General features: G+C 44.5%; 1 protein-coding gene and 1 long non-coding RNA gene across 15 annotated transcripts in view; one reads left to right on the plus strand and one right to left on the minus strand.

The window, feature by feature from the left end:
• Positions 1-6,198, minus strand: part of LOC125283451 (membrane cofactor protein-like) — a 38,311-nt gene extending 32,113 nt beyond the window's left edge. For all 7 annotated transcript variants that reach the window (XM_048225039.2, XM_048225038.2, XM_048225036.2 and 4 more), the window contains exon 1: positions 5,864-6,198. In XM_048225039.2, coding sequence (XP_048080996.1) covers positions 5,864-5,984 — 121 coding nt within the window. In that variant the 5' untranslated portion in view covers positions 5,985-6,198. The remainder of the gene's footprint in view (positions 1-5,863) is intronic.
• A 292-nt stretch (positions 6,199-6,490) lies between these two features.
• The window catches only part of LOC125283455 (uncharacterized), a 75,218-nt gene continuing 63,806 nt past the window's right edge, over positions 6,491-17,902 (plus strand). For 2 of the 8 annotated variants that reach the window (XR_008960431.1, XR_008960432.1), the window contains exons 1-5: positions 6,491-6,818; positions 9,088-9,262; positions 10,269-10,312; positions 10,493-10,594; positions 10,832-15,067. This is a non-coding gene — a long non-coding RNA (uncharacterized LOC125283455). Of the gene's footprint in view, positions 6,819-9,087; positions 9,263-10,268; positions 10,313-10,492; positions 10,595-10,831; positions 17,066-17,902 lie in introns of those variants that run through there. The other 6 variants (XR_007191320.2, XR_007191319.2, XR_008960429.1 and 3 more) reach the window with 6 other exon arrangements.

Consider the following 17,902-nt stretch of genomic DNA (forward strand, 5'->3'; position numbering starts at 1 on the left):
TATTTCATTTGGCATTATACCCTCTGGATCCATCCATGTTGCTGCAAATGGCAAGATTCATTCTTTTTCATGGCTAAGTAATAATCCATTGTGTATTTATATATATGTGCCATACCTTCTTTACCCATTCATCTATTGATAGATCCTTGGGTTGCTTCCATATTTTGGCTATTGTAAATAATGCTGCAATAAAAATAGGGGTACATATGTCCTATCAAATTAGGGTTTCCATATTCTTAGGGTAAATACCCAGTACTGCAATTACAGGATCATATGGTAATTCTATCTTTAAATTTCTAAGGAACCTCCATATGTTTTCCACAGAGGCAGTACTAGTTTGAATTCCCACCAACAGTGGACAAGGAGGCCTTTTGACCCACAGCTTTATGCTTTTGATTTTGCCCATTCTGACAAGTGTGAAGTGATATCTCATTGTGCTTCTGATTTGCATTTCCCTGATAGTGAGTGATACTAAGCAACCTTTTCATGAGTCCCCTGGCCATTTGTCTGTCTTCTTTGGAGAAATGTCTATTCAGGTCTCCTGCCCATTTTAAATTAGATTATCTGGGATTTTTTGGTGTTCAGTTGACGACGGATGGTCTTCACAACTCAAATGCCTGTTCCATCTCTCTAATTCTACCTTTCCCTCCAGTTCAAACCACTGCCATTTCTTCTCTAGAGTGCTACCAGCGTTCCTGAACAGGCCTCCTGACCTACCTCACCACATTTCATTCATCCACTTCATGTTTCACACTGCTGCCAGAGTCACGTTGATAGGACACAGTGACCAAAGCTCTTCAAAGTCAGATACCTTTCAGTGACTTCCCAGTACCCTCATGACAATGTCTAAGGCTTCTTATCATGGCTAGCAGACTTGTAAATCCCGTCCCTATCAGGACGCTGCTCACTCTTGCATCCTATTCTCAAGCCCTATTCAATTCCTGGCAGTGTCCATTAAACCACCTAAATTATATCAGCACTCCAGACCTCCCTGCATCATTTAACTTCAGCTTTGACCAGAGACCCTGCATTCCTCCCACCCTCCTACCCACTCATGCTTCAGTTTCAGCTGATGTGCCACTTCTGTGGCTCTTGACATCTCTCATTAAAAAACTGGGTTAAGGGACACCTCGGTGGCTCAGTCGGTTAAGCGTCTACCTTCGGCTCAAATCATAATCCCAGGGTTCTGGGATTAAGCCCTGCATCAGGCTCCTTGCTCAGTGGGAAGCCGGCTTCTCCACTGCCTGCTGCTCTCCCTGCTTGTGCCCCCTCTCTCTGACAAATAAATAAAATCTTAAAAAAAAGAAAAACTGGGTTAAGTGTCCTCAGGATCCCCATTTATTCCTTCCACAGACTACTCCACAATGAAGTTGTTACTGTTCATACTCCCTACGAGACTGTTAGGTTCTGAGGACCATGGTTGATACCTCGCTGCACTTGTAATACCCAGCGCCAGAGATGAATGAGCGCTGTTACCAGTTCCATACACTCTTGGACCAAAACTCAAATTCTTTTCTGTTCAGCCAACTTCTTCTAGAGATATCAGCAAATCATCATTTTTTTCTTTGTTGTTTTATGCCTGTCTTCAGATTTTGAAATTGGTTGAATGACAGCTCCTTCCCTTTATCAGAGTATTTGACTTCTTTCATGTCAAAATATTTATGCTTTCTTGTTTTATTTTGAGCCCATTCTCCATTGCTGCTATTACTAGAAACAGAATTTTAACATTATCAAAGGAGAACTCCAAATAATGGGGATTTTATTTTTTCCCAAGTATGGTAATCAAAGACTCTACATCTTGTTTCTTAAAACAATAGTGGCGATAGTAGTACTAATTTTAGAAGTAACATACATCCAGCACTATCTGTACCATTATTCTAAGTGCAATTTAACTTATCTTCATACTCAATACTCATTCTATGAGTCAGGCACTATTTCCCCTCTCTCAGATGACCCAACTAAGACACAGTAGGTTAAGTAACTTGCCCAAGACAGTATCTCCAGCAGCCAGGCAGCCTGCTTCCACTACTAACACTGCTCCCCACCACGGTCATCTGAAACTCTCCCACGCTTACACCATGGGGTCCTCAAGAAATGGTCTTCTACTGAGTCTGGAGAAATTAAAGTAACCCTGGAGACGCCTGGGTGGCATAGTCCTTAAGCCTCTGCCTTCGGCTCAGGGCGTGATCCCAGAGTCCTGGGATCGAGCCCAACGTCAGGCTCCTCCACTGGGAGCCTGCTTCTTCCTCTCCCACTCCCCCTGCTTGTGCTCCCTCTCTCGCTGGCTGTCTCTCTCTGTCAAATAAATAAATAAATAAATCCTTAAAAAAAAAAAATTAAAGTAACCCTGGTTTAGATTTGCTATGTGCTAGTAAGTCAAACAAAAGGGCTCAAGTGCCCTGAGAGGACAGATAATAACATCATGTCTGAATTTTAATGATGGGGATTATTCATTCCTGGCTATCCTGTTGCTTTTCACAGAGATTTGCTCTGTGTTCTAGTCTTTGGCCTTTCTCTTTGCCTCCCTTGTCCTCCTGCTGCCACACCGGGTAGCTCCGCAGCCCCTGAAAGCCCCCAGCCATGTCCCATCTCTAAGCGTCTGATCACACTGCTGCCTCTGCTCTGAACACCCTCCCTCCCTGCTCAGCTGCAACCCCTGCTCTACTCCTGCCTTCCTAGCCTGAATCCACTCAACCGCTCCTCTAGGGAGCACTGTGTGCGTCCCGGGGAGGCGGCGCCCAGTCCCCTTCTCTTGGATTGTCCTCCGCATGGATCTCTCAGTCACTACCACATGTTTTTGTGTTTAATAGCTCCTGTGGCTGACTCCATTCACCCAAGCACAGTAAGTCCGCCAGAGGAGCTGGGCCAAAAAGGACGATCCGGCCCGCAAAGGACCACTGCTGTCAAACGGAACACCACGGTGAAGAATATACTGTGATGCATCTAACAATGAAAAGAATCATCTTGAAACTCTATGCCCTGGAGAAAGATCTGGCCAAGTAATTTCTTCTGTTGCCTACCTCCCAGTATTCTGGTAACCTAGCAATTGACCAGATAAGGACTGCTCCCTTTGCATTACAGTTCATAGAGGAAGGAAATAAGAAGCTACCCTGTAAGCAAGCACTTAAGGATCTATCTTGGCTAAGTCCATTAGAGAGAAAGAGAAGACAGAAAAAAGATACCTCTCACCGCAGGAGATGGTGAGTTTTGTCCAAAAAAGCAGACCCCTTCTGGAAGGACGAGACTGGTTCCGAATCAGACAAATGTTCCCTTCCGCCATCGTGTGCAGCTGACAACTAACCACCTCTGAGATGGCAAGCCTCCAGGCACAACACTGTCTGCTTGCAAACCTGCTTCTGGGCCTGCGAGCTGCTTCAAAACTGACATGTGTATTCTAGTCCTGCATTTTCCCTGCCCGACATTATGAGGCTCATTTGTACTTTCTCTAATTTCATACCTATCCTGCGAACTTTCAACTTGGCCTTGTGTTTCCTTTTCTGCATTTCTAAGTTTTGTTACCTTCCAGGTTGCACCCTATTCATGTTATTTCCTCTCTTCCAGATGACATTCACGGTCTCCTTCAACTGTGGGCTCCGAGGCTAATCTAAACTGGATCCTTTCTAAAACGTTTTTTTCTTTTCTTTTTATTGCCACTGGCCCCTTCCCACGCTACTCCCCACACAGAAATGAACTTTTTGGTGATCAGGAACAAGCAAGACTAGAGTACTGTGAGCCCTGCAGACTCTATCACAGCCAGTGGAAGACAGAGCCTCTCTGAAGGTCGGCTTCCCCTGACTTCACTTAGGCACCACAGAAAGGCCATCCTAAGGACGGCTGTTTACAGATCCTTCCTCCTGGAAGCAGGAGGAATTTTTGCTGGCACTCTAAGTCCCAGCCTAATTGTATTTTATTATTATATTTCATTTTCTGGTACTCAATGGTTATACAAGAGTGTTGACACTGGGCAAAAAATTGCACATCTGGAACCACAAGTGTGACAAGACGGCTCTCTGCATTCTAGTGGGGAGAGCAGAAAACGGTTTTGCGAGAGTGACTTGACGCTCAGTCAGGCGGGATTTGAGCTGGAGTGTGTGTCTGTCTCAGATAGGGTGTTCAGAGAGGGGCCTCCTGAGCGGGTGTCATCTCAGCTGAGCTTGAAGGATAAGAAGGAGTCTTACAGACAAGGGGCCGGAGCAGAGTGCTCCGAGTGTGAGGTTATAGTAAGTACAGAAGCCCCACGGGGGCAGAGTTTGGCCTATTCAGTAAGAAAAATTCTCCCTGCCCCAGTCATGTTAAATGCTAGCAGAGAATCAAGCTCCTTTCCTCCAAAACACGTCTCGTGGGTTATAATGTATTTGTTCATAGTATATTTTGATTTGTCCGCCCTTCCAAATAAATTTTAGCAACTACTTCTCAACTGCCACTGTGTGCCGGGCACTGGGGTTCTAAGTGAGCAAAACAGTTTTGGCTTTTATTTGTGTGAGTGCAACAGATCAATAGTGAAACCAGGATCATAAAAATGGATAGTTTTGTCATCACTCACCAGTGTATCCTCAGGACCAGCACAGAACTGGCACACTGAAGGCACATATGTGTTGAATGAATGCTACTACGGAAAGAATGCAGCATACAAATTGTATATGTAATAGGACCCTATAAATAACTTGGGCAGAGAAACACAGGTGCAGATAAAGACAGAAAGAAATATACCAAAGTACTGAAAATGGTTGTCACTTCATTGTGTGTTACACAACAAGCCCATCTCTTTCAGTATATATATATATATACGTATATATATATATACGTATATATATATACTTATTTCGTATATATATATGAAATAAGCACTAATTCTTATTCAGTCAAACACTAAACAAATTTAATGGATGGGGGCCTTCGGTTTCCGCTAATGGGTGTAAAGAAAACGGGACTGACATCATTTATCGTGTATTTCTCAGGATACTCATTTGTCAGTAAGCTACCAATGCTTTTAAGATTAATTCAGAATTCCCCTGAAATACGACCCACCCTTATGAAAACAAGGAAGACAATGGCAAAAAGCCATTAGGTAATGGAATTGGATAATGTCTCTTGGATGGAAACAGGAAGATGATTCTATGTCCAGGAAAAAAAAATGAAAGAGGAACACCCTGCAAACCAACACCAATATGATCTTGGCCAACAAGGAGACTGTTGCCTTTAGGTACAAAAAGCAAGAAGCAAGGTGTGGCCTTCCCAAACCCTCTAAGCCCCAGGGGCCCAGAGCATGCTTGCACCCGGAGCCCACTCTCACCCAAGCACTACAGAGCCACACGCGATTCCCAGCCCCCATGCAAAGCAAATGGTGAGCTTCCTCATCCCCACACCCCAAGCCGGGTCAGTTCCGCAAAGCACACACCCTGTAACACCCAGCCCGGGGTCCCCCAGGACGGCACAAACAACACCCTTCTCCCCAAGGCCATCATCCCTCCAGGGAACACAGGACAAACTTCCCCACAGGCACACCGCGGATCCTAGCAACAGCGACACGCACGGGGCACGGAGACTAAACCGTCACCCCGAGCCCCAGGTCCGCGCTCCGAGCCCCCAGGTGCCTCTGTTCGGAAGCACGCTGCAAGCGTTCGCGCGGGTCACAGTTCCGCCCGGGGAAAACACCAGCCGCGCCCAACACCCGCAGGGCTTGCTGCCCAACGCCTCGCAAGCCTCCACCCCCTTGGTATCCGCACAGTACGACCGGGGCCGCCCCGGCGTCGCGCCTGCTCCCGACCCACCAAGCAAAGCTCCCAGGCCCTGGGCTCGCTCGGCCCGCTCCCCGACCCGCTCCAGCTCGCCGCCGCAGCGCACACCCTCTCGAGGCTCTTACCAGAGGGCATGGGTATCTGGAGCACTGAGGCCATCAAAAGGATCCCAAAGCAATACAAAACAGAAAAGGGCTTCTTGGGGCGGCAGGGATGGGCTGTGCGCGGCGCCCAGGATGTCGTCATCTTGCAGGAGACCAGCGGGAGCCTGAGAGCCCGCTAAGCGACACCTTCCCAGGTCCGGGGAGCAGACGCAACAATCCCCCAGTACCCGGGCGTCAGGCGCCAGGCGCGGGGGCGTGACCTGGCGCGAGGCTTGGGCGGAAGTGTCTCGCCTTCCCGAAATAGGCGGGGCCAAACGGCGACCGGAGGCGGGGCCCGGGCGCGGGGCACCACAAGCCTCCCAGACCCGGCGTGGGCCTGCTGTGGGCGCACCCACGGGACGCTGAGGGACTCAGTCCCCTCCCCTCCCGCGGGCGCCGGGAGGCCCTCGACGATCCCGTGTGCACGCCGACCCGAGGACCCCGGCGGCTTGCGGGGCTCACCGCCCGGACTCAGGAAAAGTGGGAAGGAAAGCAGAGCTGGCGGGGTCATCTTTGTCCCTTTTCCAGAACGGAACGCCGCACTGAGCGAAAAGCGCAGCGACCTGACGCTAGAAACCCAAGGCCCAGGCAGCGGGTCGTCGTGGGGCCGCACCCCTCGCGGCTCCAGTGTGTCGTGGGACACTCCGGACTCCCTGGGCCCTTGTTTCAAGAGTTGGCATTAATCGGGCATATTTAGGGACAATACTTGTGATTTCCATGGCTCAGCGTCTGTCTGCTCTTGGATCCTTTGGAGGCCTGCTAGATTTCAGACGCTGAGAGGTTTGGCCAGTGCACTCCCAACCCCTGAAGTTAAGCAAGGTAGATGAATTATTAAACCACACCGGGCCATTAGCATATTGGACCTTACCTCTCTGGGGTCCCTGCCCTTGAGCAACTAAATGCTTTATTGAAGAGGCAAAAAACATGCACGAAAAAGGTAAGGACAAGGGTGTATTAATTGCCAACCTCCTGGAAGTACTTAAAGCCATTATTGTTGGGATGGAGAGGAATCCATAAGCTGGAGAACGTTTCTGGTGACACAGTCTCTCAGTGGAAAATCAAGTGGAAAATTAAGAATGAGCCAGATCTATTTGTAGAGTTCTGATTAAACCTGTATGACTAGTAAGAGGAAAAAAATTCACATGACCTGTATTAAAAGAGTACCTAGAAGGAATTGACATTTTCTTCCCATTAGCTGGCCAAGAATAATAAATGTCAACCAATGTGAGTAATCGTATTGGGGGGACCAACACCCTCAAACCTTGGCTTTTAATTTAACTTTCCCATATGTTAAGTTTTTAAATGGCCATGACTTTTAAACCACCATTTCCATTTGGAGTTTATGCCACAGAAATCATCAGAGCTGTGACCAAAGGTGTGTAATTTTGGAAGAAAAATAAATCCTAAGCGTCTAGCCAAAGTATAAGGAATTTTTGATAGGGGGCTTTATGGTATGAATGTCTATGCATCAGGCAGTTAAAAAAAAATCTACCTGAGAAACTACGATATATAAGTTAAAAAAATTGACTCCAAGTAAGTGTCCTTGGTATTCCCATAGAGCAATTAGCTCAAAATTAACTAACAGTGATAGGATTATGGGTATTTCATTTTCTTTGTGCTTTTCAGTTTCCTATACTGACCCTGTGTTACAGGAATCAGATGAAGAAAAAATTTTTTCAGGCCAACCTATATATCAACAGCTATTTTCATAGAATGATGGGGGTTGATCCTGCATCATACAGAATTAAGGTATAACAGGATGGTGAGGAATTGTAATCTTTCTGTATTAACCTCAAATGCATCTTCTAGAATTACAAAACTATATATGTTTAAAGAATTCTATAGCTGAGAGGTACTAAAAACTTTGTGGGTTCAACAAACCATGGAATTTTGCATAATTCCCAGAACAACACAATGTTTGAATTTTTGACGGCATATGAAACAATAGGTGTGGAGGTGATCCTGAAACACCGCAGTATCTTAAATTCTGAAGTCCAGACGCTCCATCATGACACTGACTTAAAGGAGTTATAATTAAGGAGACAGAAAACTCAATGAGGGGGATTATTTCTGTTAATTTTTACAGTTGCAAAAGAGTTATTTAACAGAAATGTTGTGTTGTTCAATGTTGACACTTATTTGTGAAAACAGGGTCTATTTATTGTTCTCTGCAAACATCTGTATACAATGGTATATGTCAGTTACGTCTCAGTAATATGAAAACATTTTCCCATCTATTTCTAGTCTTAGAAGTAAGTTTTTTTCTCATGAGTAAATTAAAAGGTGGCAAAACATGGCTGGTGTTTGGTTTCCTAGTTACACAAGCTAGATTAGAGTCAAGAATTGGGATTTTACTAGAACATTCTTTCAATCAGTAAAATCTATACCTGCGGTTCACCAAGCCACTCTAAATATAATTGGAGATTTTCACGTTGATTGATTTATTTTCACTGGACCAAATTAAGGCTCTATTGGAAAGGTTCTGAGCCCTGTTCCCTATTTTTCTGGAAAAGCTCCATGAGACAGGGCTCGAGTTTTCTTGCTGTAGCTCCAGTGCTAAGCCAGTTCCAGGTCTGTAGTAGGTGCGTCGTCAATGCCTGTGAATACTGCCCGAAATGCATGGCTGTTGCCGTCAGGTGCATCTGACATGTCTCTGCCAGTTCTCCCCAGCATGGATTTACCAAGTAAGTGCTGGGAACGTTGTGAGAGATTTTGTTTTAATAATCTTAGACACTAGGAGCAAGGTGGGTTTGCCTCTAAAGGAGGAAGCTGCAACTTGTCTGCACAGAAAACGTTCCTGTATCAGGCAGTGCAAGCTGTGATCTGACTCCTTAGCCTTGAGATCATTTTAGTGACTTGGTTCAAAGGGAGAGTGTTGACAATGAACATCCTGTCGCCTGGACAGGAATAGAACTCAAGAGTCAAGGCTTTGAGTGAGGTAGGGGAGTAAAGGCTTCCGGTGCCTGCAACTCCCCCTGAAGATTTGTCGCACTGCCAAAGTGACAGGAGAGCGTGGAGAACGTGCCTGTGTGTAGACCAGGTTTTGAGCGATGTGCTAGATCTCCTTTAAGGCTTTATGAATGGCACTAGGGCGGAGGTAGGTGTGTGGCGATGTCATTAAACAGAGACCAACTTCTGTAAAATAAATCTTAATGCTAGATGAATCTTGGCCTCCTAAATTTGTATATTCCCATCATGCTTTTCAGCGGTGGGGGTAGCAGCTGGAATGGGCCCGGGAGTCCTCTCAGAAAAGGCTTTCCGCTGTCATGGTGAATTACACGCTAGGTTCGCTGTGAAAGCTGGCAGAGAATGGCTAAACAGCATAGATAAGCCGTCTTGTTGATGTGGGCCGGGGAGCTGTGCCATCTGTGTTTCTACCTGGTAAGTACCTGCCAGCCAGTGAACCTTCCTATTTAGCTGTTACCAACAAGAACATTCCAGTGGTAAACCGCACCCGACACAGGATTCTGAAACCATTCAGTACAGAAAGCGGGGCACTTCTCAGAAGGAACCCATATTCATTTTGTTTCCTCTTGGCTTTTAAAGGCTTTAAAAAGTAAATATATTACAAACCATATTCCAGACGTAGATTTAGAAAGAAAAAATCTTTTATTCCTTTCCCATTATAGTGATGGAGACAGAACATTTTATTTAAATGTCATAGACTTTAAATTACACCTCACACTTACGTGTACACAAAAAGGAAACATGAAAAAAATTCAGATTGTTAGCACTAAGAATAGTTTTGGAGACCAGTTGGTCCAGCCCTGCTTTTCAGATGAAAAATGTAAGGCCAGAGGTCAACAGAATTACTCAACAATACAAATGAAGTTAGACATTCAGCATTTTATTCATAGTTAGTATAAACAGTATTTCCCTTGTATCGCTGATGTCACAGGCAAAAAATCTCATGATTTTCTTGAATTTCAACGTCCCAGGCATCAGGTGATGGTTAATCACAGTACTCACTGACCTACTGCATTCTGAGGGAAAAGAGGAATTTACAGTTTTTTTTCTTGTGATAGGGAATTTTATTCTAGGAAAGGCCAATCCCCAACAGTTAATTTCTAGCCCTCCTTTAAAATGTATGTCTTCAGAAATGCAAGACCTAATAGATTTCCCTAAGTTTCCCTAAGTTTCAACTAAGCAAAACCATTGAGGATCTTTTCATATAGTCATGGGTTACTTGCCTTTCTTTTATTGGAGGCCTGGCTGTATATCCTTCGCCCATTTACAGGGAGGTGGGGGGTGAGGAGGGTTGGTCTTTGAATTTTTTAGCTCTAAATTCGCCAGTTACCCTCTATGATATAAGTTGTAATTTTTTCCTCCTAGTTTGTCAGTTGACTTTGCTTATGCTGTTTTTTCCCTTTCTTCCATGATTTTAAAGAAAACTTCAAGGTGATGTCCAGGTCACTCTTTGGATTTATCAAGGTGAGTGTGGCAGAATATAGTCTAAAAGCAACTTAAAACCCAGAATTACACAGTAGCTATCAGTCGTCATGTACAAATCTATTGTTAAATGTCCAGAAAGATTCTGGTATTTTCTAGATTGTTATCATGGCCCGTAATATCATCCCAAATAAATTACTGCTCTGTATGTGGCCCATTTAGGTACTCCAGGATCACCTATGTAGAGACCTGTACATGAATTTTGCAGTTCTTAAAAGTCATGGTTTCTTAGTTTATTTGGCATATTCTGAATCTATACAAAAAGTAAGTCACTTGCTTTTATAATAAAATTACTGTTTGATTTAAAAGAGTATGTTTTTATACACACAGTACAAATTGCTTTGAAATAGAGCTTACGAAATATCCAGAGCTCATTGTTTAAGATGTTTGTCTTGAAAACCTCTCCCCCAGATTCATTTAATACCTTCTTAATAAACAGAAAATACATTTTTTTAGTGAAAGTAAAAACTGATCTCTCTATATTTTATATCTGATCAATAGGAGATTTTGCTCTATCGAAGAAAAAGTAACTAAGAAAGACATGGGTGTATAAAGAAACAAACATAGATGAAGAAAGGTTAGCAGAAGATGAATCGAAAATCAACAGTGGTTATCACTGAGTAGTATAATTGTACGTGACTTTGTTTTTCACGTCTTCCTCCTGGATTTTGATCTTCTCGTTAATGAGCCCATTCCATAGTATGAACATTGAAAATAAGAAAGGTGAATCACAGACTGTAAACAGAAAGCCAAAGTGACACCTTCTTCCTTTAAGTAACTGAGATTATTTGCATTCCCTGAGTGCAGTCTTCCCCTAACTAGATGGTGTGTGCTTCCAGCAGAAGGACAGAGCACAAGGAGTGACTAATCCAGGCTAAGAGGAGGGAGCTTTCACTAGCTCCTCGGAGCACCTCAGCATCTTCAAGTGCACATGGCTGCGTCTCCGGGAGGTCGCTTCCAAGGTTTTATGAATCTCACATCTTACACTGTTGGATTGTCTCCTTTCCCACAACGTTGTAATTTGAGGTGTTGTCCGGCGCTGGAGTACTTTGTCAAGGAAGGGCACTGAAATAACAGGATATTTTTATTGAGGTGACAGCACGGGTGACAACTGAACCGCCCAGAATTTGCTTCTTAAAATGGTGATACTAACATTACACGTAATTACGAGTTCAGAAGAAGTGTTTTGCCCTCCTCTGTGGTTGCTATGTAGGGCACAAGAAAATATGGCCTAAATTGAGACACTGAGTAGATAAGAGAGGGAGTAATGAAAAGTTGACCTTTCCTCATTGCCTTTTTTGCCAAAGGAACAGTGTTCTCAATGTTGAGCAACTAAATAGAAAGAACCTTGTTCCAGAAACATAGAGGTCCCTCATAACACACAACATAGTTCTGACTCTCTTTTCTGAGCCAGGTCATGGCAGAGAAAGTAAACAGGACTGCTGGTTTGGAGCAGGGTCTGTCTCAGAGAGTATGTCCTCCCCCTACCACAGTCAAGAGCGAAAGAAGATATTGTGTAGTCCAAGGGGTCCGAACGCTTCCCTGGCCATGCTGAAACCTCTCCTCTCCCTTAAGGGCAGGAAGACTGTCCTCCCCGCAGTGGAACACATCCCTGTGGAGGCCCAGCAGCTCACCTGACACCCCGTATCATTCCTGCCACCTGATCCCTCATCATCGTTTTCTTTCCACCTCACAAGACTTCCCAGCATCTGTTGTTACCTGCGTCATCTTTGAACATTCTCATGTCCTTTAGCACGCAGCTGTGTCTGGAATCTGCCTCTTTTCCTGTATCACCCTTTCTGCCCTTGCTCCCGGCTTGGGCGCACAGGTCTTAAGGTTGGTACTGACTCTGACTCACTCCTTATCTACCGTATCTTGCCACAGATGATCAACCTTGGTCCTGTAGAACTCTATGGCCAAAATTCAGTCTTAAAAAGGAGATTGGAGGCAAATTCATTAAGGACTTTCTTCCATTTTATTAGCTGTTGATCAGCATTCAATGTACACAATTTGACACGTACCTTGATGTAAAGGAACGCTTCCAAAAAGTTAGTTAAAATGAAATTTTGATAAATTTACTTGTTTATACTTCTCATTTGATTCTCTGCTCAGAAATTTAGGGAAATTTAAAATGGAGGTCCTTACTCATAAGTTAGCATGAGAAAGAAGATATAAGTACAATGTATGGTACATGTTATAAGTGACTAATCCAAGGGTGTCTGGGTGGCTTCATTGGTTAAGCGTCTGCCTTTGGCTCAAGGCATGATCTTAGAGTCCTGGGATCGAGCCCCGCAACTGGCTCCCTGCTCAGAGCGGAGTCAGCTTCTCCCGCTCCCTCTGCCCCTCATGCTTTCGTGCTCTCTCATTCTCTCTCTCTTAAATTAAGAAAAAAAATGTGACTAATCCATGTTTGAAGAATGTCGGAATGAGCAAGTGAATACAGTAGTGTGAATAAGCAAAAAACGACGAATATTATATTGAAACTAGAGGATATAAGTTTTTTAATAAAGGAAATGGTTGTCATCGCGTGAAAGCAAAATCAGGATTCAGTATTAGAGTGCATACGATCTCCGTGTGTCGGCTGCAGATGTACAACGACACGCAGGGAAGCTGAGGAACGGGACTACTGGGTGGGCGCTATGTCAGGTAATTTTTATATTCTTTATATTTTCTTTAGTTTCTACATTTTCTGTAATGAGCACTTAGTATTCTTAAATTCTTAAAGGAATTCTTAGTATTCTTAAAAGGAAATAATATATTTTAAAAATGTTACAGACAGCAATTGCTGTGAGTTTTAAGGAAGGACATCACTCTGGATCGGGGCACTTTGGGGAGCTCCTTGGGTACGTGGAGTCTGAGCCTAAGTTAATGCAACTTCAGTTGGAAGAAAGGTGGTAACGTGTTTAGGTAAGTAACCTGGCAGGAATGAGGAGGAATTAAATGCTATTTTTAGCCCTCTTGTGAAATCGTTTTTATTTTATTTTTTTTTTAAGATTTTTTTTTTAATTGATTTATTCGACAGAGATAGAGACAGCCAGTGAGAGAGGGAACACAAGCAGGGGGAGTGGGAGAGGAAGAAGCAGGCCCATAGTGGAGGAGCCTGACGTGGGGCTCGATCCCAGAACGCTGGGATCATGCCCTGAGCCAAAGGCAGACGCTTAACCGCTGTGCCACCCAGGCACCCCTGAAATCGTTTTTAAATTAACTTTTGTAAAGACAACCACACAGTCTCTGCGTCTCTGTCGTTTCTGCTCAGCTCCGCTGTTGTAGCCGTAAGTAGGCTAACAGTGGCTGAGGCTGGGTTCCACTAAGACCTGATTTACAAAAACAGTTACTTTTAGGTTCAGTGATTTCTAATATTCGGTTCTACCTTGTGTGCCACTTTGGGTCGTAGCATAATCTCCCTTTTCACCCCAATCCTTTAGCAAACCACGAAACAGTTACTACACAACAGCTGTGCTAGTAAGCTGCTACTCTGAATTCCTGGAATGCAGGCATGAGGTGTGGTGACAGGAGGTGTGGGGGACAGAAGGGAGAGAGCAGTCACCTGAGGCCAGGGGAGGCAGAGAATTCAAGGAGAGTGGGGAGCAGGGGAGGGGAAACCCAAAGTCTCCACAGGATCCTGAGGTGACCCTGTGAGTTTGAGGGAAGTGGGGGACCCGGAGGCACCCCCACATGGCAAATGCTTGGGTTCCACAACAAAAACGAAAGCTTCCTTCTCACAGGTTCATAGCGTCCCTGCACAAAAATACAAGAGTGCTTTGTGAAAACAGTGCCTGTGCATAGCGCTGACGACAGTCCTCACCAACTCACTGGAAACAACCGGAATCCATCAGAAACAACCACCGAGGCCTCTCCCCTCCCTGAAGTACCTTCTAACTCCCCTGGTACCAGTGATCCGACCAGAGCAGCAACACACGCGGATCCTGCAAATCATCTCCAGCGTTAGTTCTCGAGGACATCATGAGCTCAGTATTTACTTAGGTACCTGCTGTTGTCCTGATTCGTCTGCAGAGTTTGCGGCTTTACACGGCCGTCTTCTTGAGGATGTAAATGGGTCGTCTCTCGAGGTTTTTCATCTGTATTATTGCTAAGTGGCAGGAGAAGAAAAATAGGAAAGGTACCTTAATTATGTACATTTCAGTCGTGGAAGAAATTCGTCAGCGGCTTTCATTTTGAAATTTAGGGCAGAATTTGCCTCAAGTTTCTGAAATCTTTGCAAGGTGTGTAAAAGGACAACATAACCAAATCCCACCTTTCACGACTAAGTCAAAACTCGAAGGAGGAAATCGTATGAAAACCATCCTGTACGGTGTGTCAGAAGACGCTGAATTCTTATAGACAGGTGTCCGTGCCTTAAAACAACACCTATTTCCAAAGCAATTCTGACTGGCAAATAATCATTTACTGCCAGGTTGTGACATTGAAGCCTCACAAGGTCAACGGCTCCGCACAGCGGATCTTACTCAAGGCTTCCTCTTCTGTTTTCGCGAAGATGGGAGTTCTGTTTTCTGTACATTGACGTCCACAGTTTGGAGAGCAGCAGTAGTGGTCATGAGGCATAGGAGGACTGACAGTAATGCCAAGGATTTAACCACTTTTAAATGCCAATAACAATCACGGGTAAATAACAACAGCTAACATTTTCTGACCTTCATCCTAAGCGAGGCAGTACGTTAAGTGAGGTTGGAACTATTGTCCCTATTTTACAGACAAGGAAAATGAAGTTTAGAGAAGGTAAGTGTCTTGCTGAGGGTTTCAGAGCTAGTAAGTGGGTGTGAACACAGCTCTTACTGATTGCAAAGCTCCTGATCTCACCTGGTAACGCTACTCTGCCTCTTCAGGGGTTAAGATGCACTTCATTGTACAGAAATGAAATGAGAAATGATACAATACAGTGCGTTTAGGCTTCAGATATGTGTTGGTATTAGGCATTTAAGTGTGGAAGCACAAAGAGTTAACTCCTCCACTTACCAGGACTTCCTCATTACTCACTCACTCTACCCTTTCTTGGAAATTAGAACGAGGGCATCCCTTGAGACAAAGAGGAAGACTGAGTCAGGAGCCAGTTTTCACAGGATGTGGAAGGGCCAATTTGAGATCCTTGCATGAGGAAGAGCAGAGGGTTGTACCAACAGGTGTTCTGGGAGGGGCTTCCAAGAAGCAATGACTAAGTGGTTATCTGAGGAATGGCTAAAAGTGGTTTTGACTGAGGAGTGGTACATGGGTGTGGGAGAATACAACCTTCATGAGTGTGTGCGGAAGGAATGGCCATCCACTTGATTGATGGTAGTTAATGCGAATATGGAGTAATGCAGGAGTGGTCTTAATAGTTTTGTCACTCCAAGCATCAGACCAATGAGGACTTTAAAGCTTTATCTGAGTATATACAGGAAGGTTGGTTCGTATAGGAATAGGAATAGATCAGAGGCAGAAACAAGAGGCAAGGATAAATGGGCTGTGAATGGAGGAGTCCAACAGTATTTTTCCTGAGTGATCAGTGCATGACTTCTCCTGCTTAACCTTTGTCACAAATTATTGTTGTAGAAATATACAGTAAATGTAAGGTATGCAGATGACACATTTTTCACTAGTGAAAGGCCAGTAACGTTAAATCACAGAACTTGCTAGTCTGTGTGAATGGACAGGAACTTTTCCACCAACCTTAATAAGGACAGAATCCTTTACGGAAATACTATAATTTTCTTATAGGCTAATAACTCAGACTAGCATAAAAAGGGAGAGATTGCCTACTGTTCTCTAGAAGGATATTGGCCTAATGTACCAGAGTAGCTTAAAAAAAAAAAAACCCAGGAAGATTGATGGGGGACAATATTGATAGAAGAAAATTCCATGTTTGTACTATATGCAGTTCTGGGTGATACAGAATCAAATTCAGAAGTAGTAGCAACTGGGGGCACCTGGGTGGCGCAGTCCTTAAAGCGTCTGCCTTCGGCTCAGGGCGTGATCCTGGCGTTCTGGGATCGAGTCCCACATCGGGCTCCTCCGCTGGGAGCCTGCTTCTTCCTCTCCCACTCCCCCTGCTGTGTTCCCTCTTTCGCTGGCTGTGTCTCTGTCACATAAATAAATAAAATCTTAAAAAAAAAAAAAGAAGTAGTAGCAACTGAAATTATCAGCAGGTAGCTGTATGGGTTCAGGATTCTGAGTCTGATCAGCAGGACTGAAGGCCTACCCTGAGCAACTTCCTGCTGGTATGATTTTAAGCAAGTCACTGAATTTCTCTGGCCTTCAGAGTCTTCTCTGCTTTGGGATAACAATGTTATTGGGCCTACATACCTCACAGAGTTGCTCTGGGGACCAAAGACAATAAATTTTAAAATATTTTGTAAGCAAATATATTAGCTGTTGCGATTCTCTCTCTCTCTTTTTTTAAGATATTATTTATTTTTGTGAGGGGGGCGGAGGGAGAAGCAGATTCCCTGCTGAGCGGGGAGCCGGATGTGGGACTCGATCCCAGGACCCAAGGATCATGACCTCAGCCGAAGGTCTGAGGTCACTCAACCAAGTGAGCCATCAGGCGCCCCAGCTGTTGCTATTCTTATTATTAATCCTGACTGCTGTACAAATGGAAGTCAAAGTCATTAAATAAAAATGATTTCGAGTGCGTATGGGTGGTCTCTGTTCACGAGAAGCTCATTTTCTGCGGGTGGCGCTGGTGAGGAGTGTAGTAGGGACCAAGAAAACAAGAGATAATTTAATTTAAAAAAATAAAAAGGATAATTTAATAGAGTGGGAAGTGCCATGCGGGGCAGAGGGAGGACATGCGCAGAGTAATTAGACACACTGCACCTGGGCGAGCTAAGGGTCAAGGAGACATGGGGAATCATCAGTGATGTGACGGAAGTCTAAAACAGGCCGGCTCACCAAGTTCAGCGTTCGTATATTAAAACAAAGAGCAACCTTGACACCCAGGGTAAGTTTAGGACAGTTAGAGATGTACTGCCAGGTAGGGTTAGTTACAGCCCTCAGGTCCTTCGGTCTCGGGTCACAACACAGTCTCAGGAGGATACCACTAAGTACAGCACTGCTTTCTGCTGGACGCTAACCCCCACCCCAGGCCGGTGACGTGCATTTTGTAGCTGCTATCCTCCCTACTCACACCGTTTCTGGCCCCTTGACTCCTAACTTGCTGGTTAAACAAGGCATTAAAAAAGTAATCTTAAAAAAAAAAACTATAAGCAGTTTAAAGATTATCTAAGAAGTTAAAATTAGACAAAAATAGGTACACACACACACAGACACACAGACATGATCTCACTTTAAACACTCCCCCATGCGGCCCCCCTAATCATCGTATTAAAGATGGGGTCTCCCCCACACCCCCGTTCCTGAGCTCTCTTACTCTGATCTGTTTTCTCCCAGTCTGTATCCCCTTTATTATAATGAGTTAACTACGTGTCTTGTTTTTACTCTCCCCCGTCACTGGAATGAGAACTCCACGAAGGAGTCTACCTTCCCTGGAGGACACTCCACAAGCCTCAGAGCTGTCCCTGGAACAGAGAAGGGCTCGATACATATTGACAAAGTCAGATGAGTGTGCCAACCACCATC

Source organism: Ursus arctos, unplaced genomic scaffold, assembly GCF_023065955.2.
Source record: "Ursus arctos isolate Adak ecotype North America unplaced genomic scaffold, UrsArc2.0 scaffold_2, whole genome shotgun sequence".
Lineage (NCBI taxonomy): Eukaryota > Metazoa > Chordata > Mammalia > Carnivora > Ursidae > Ursus > Ursus arctos.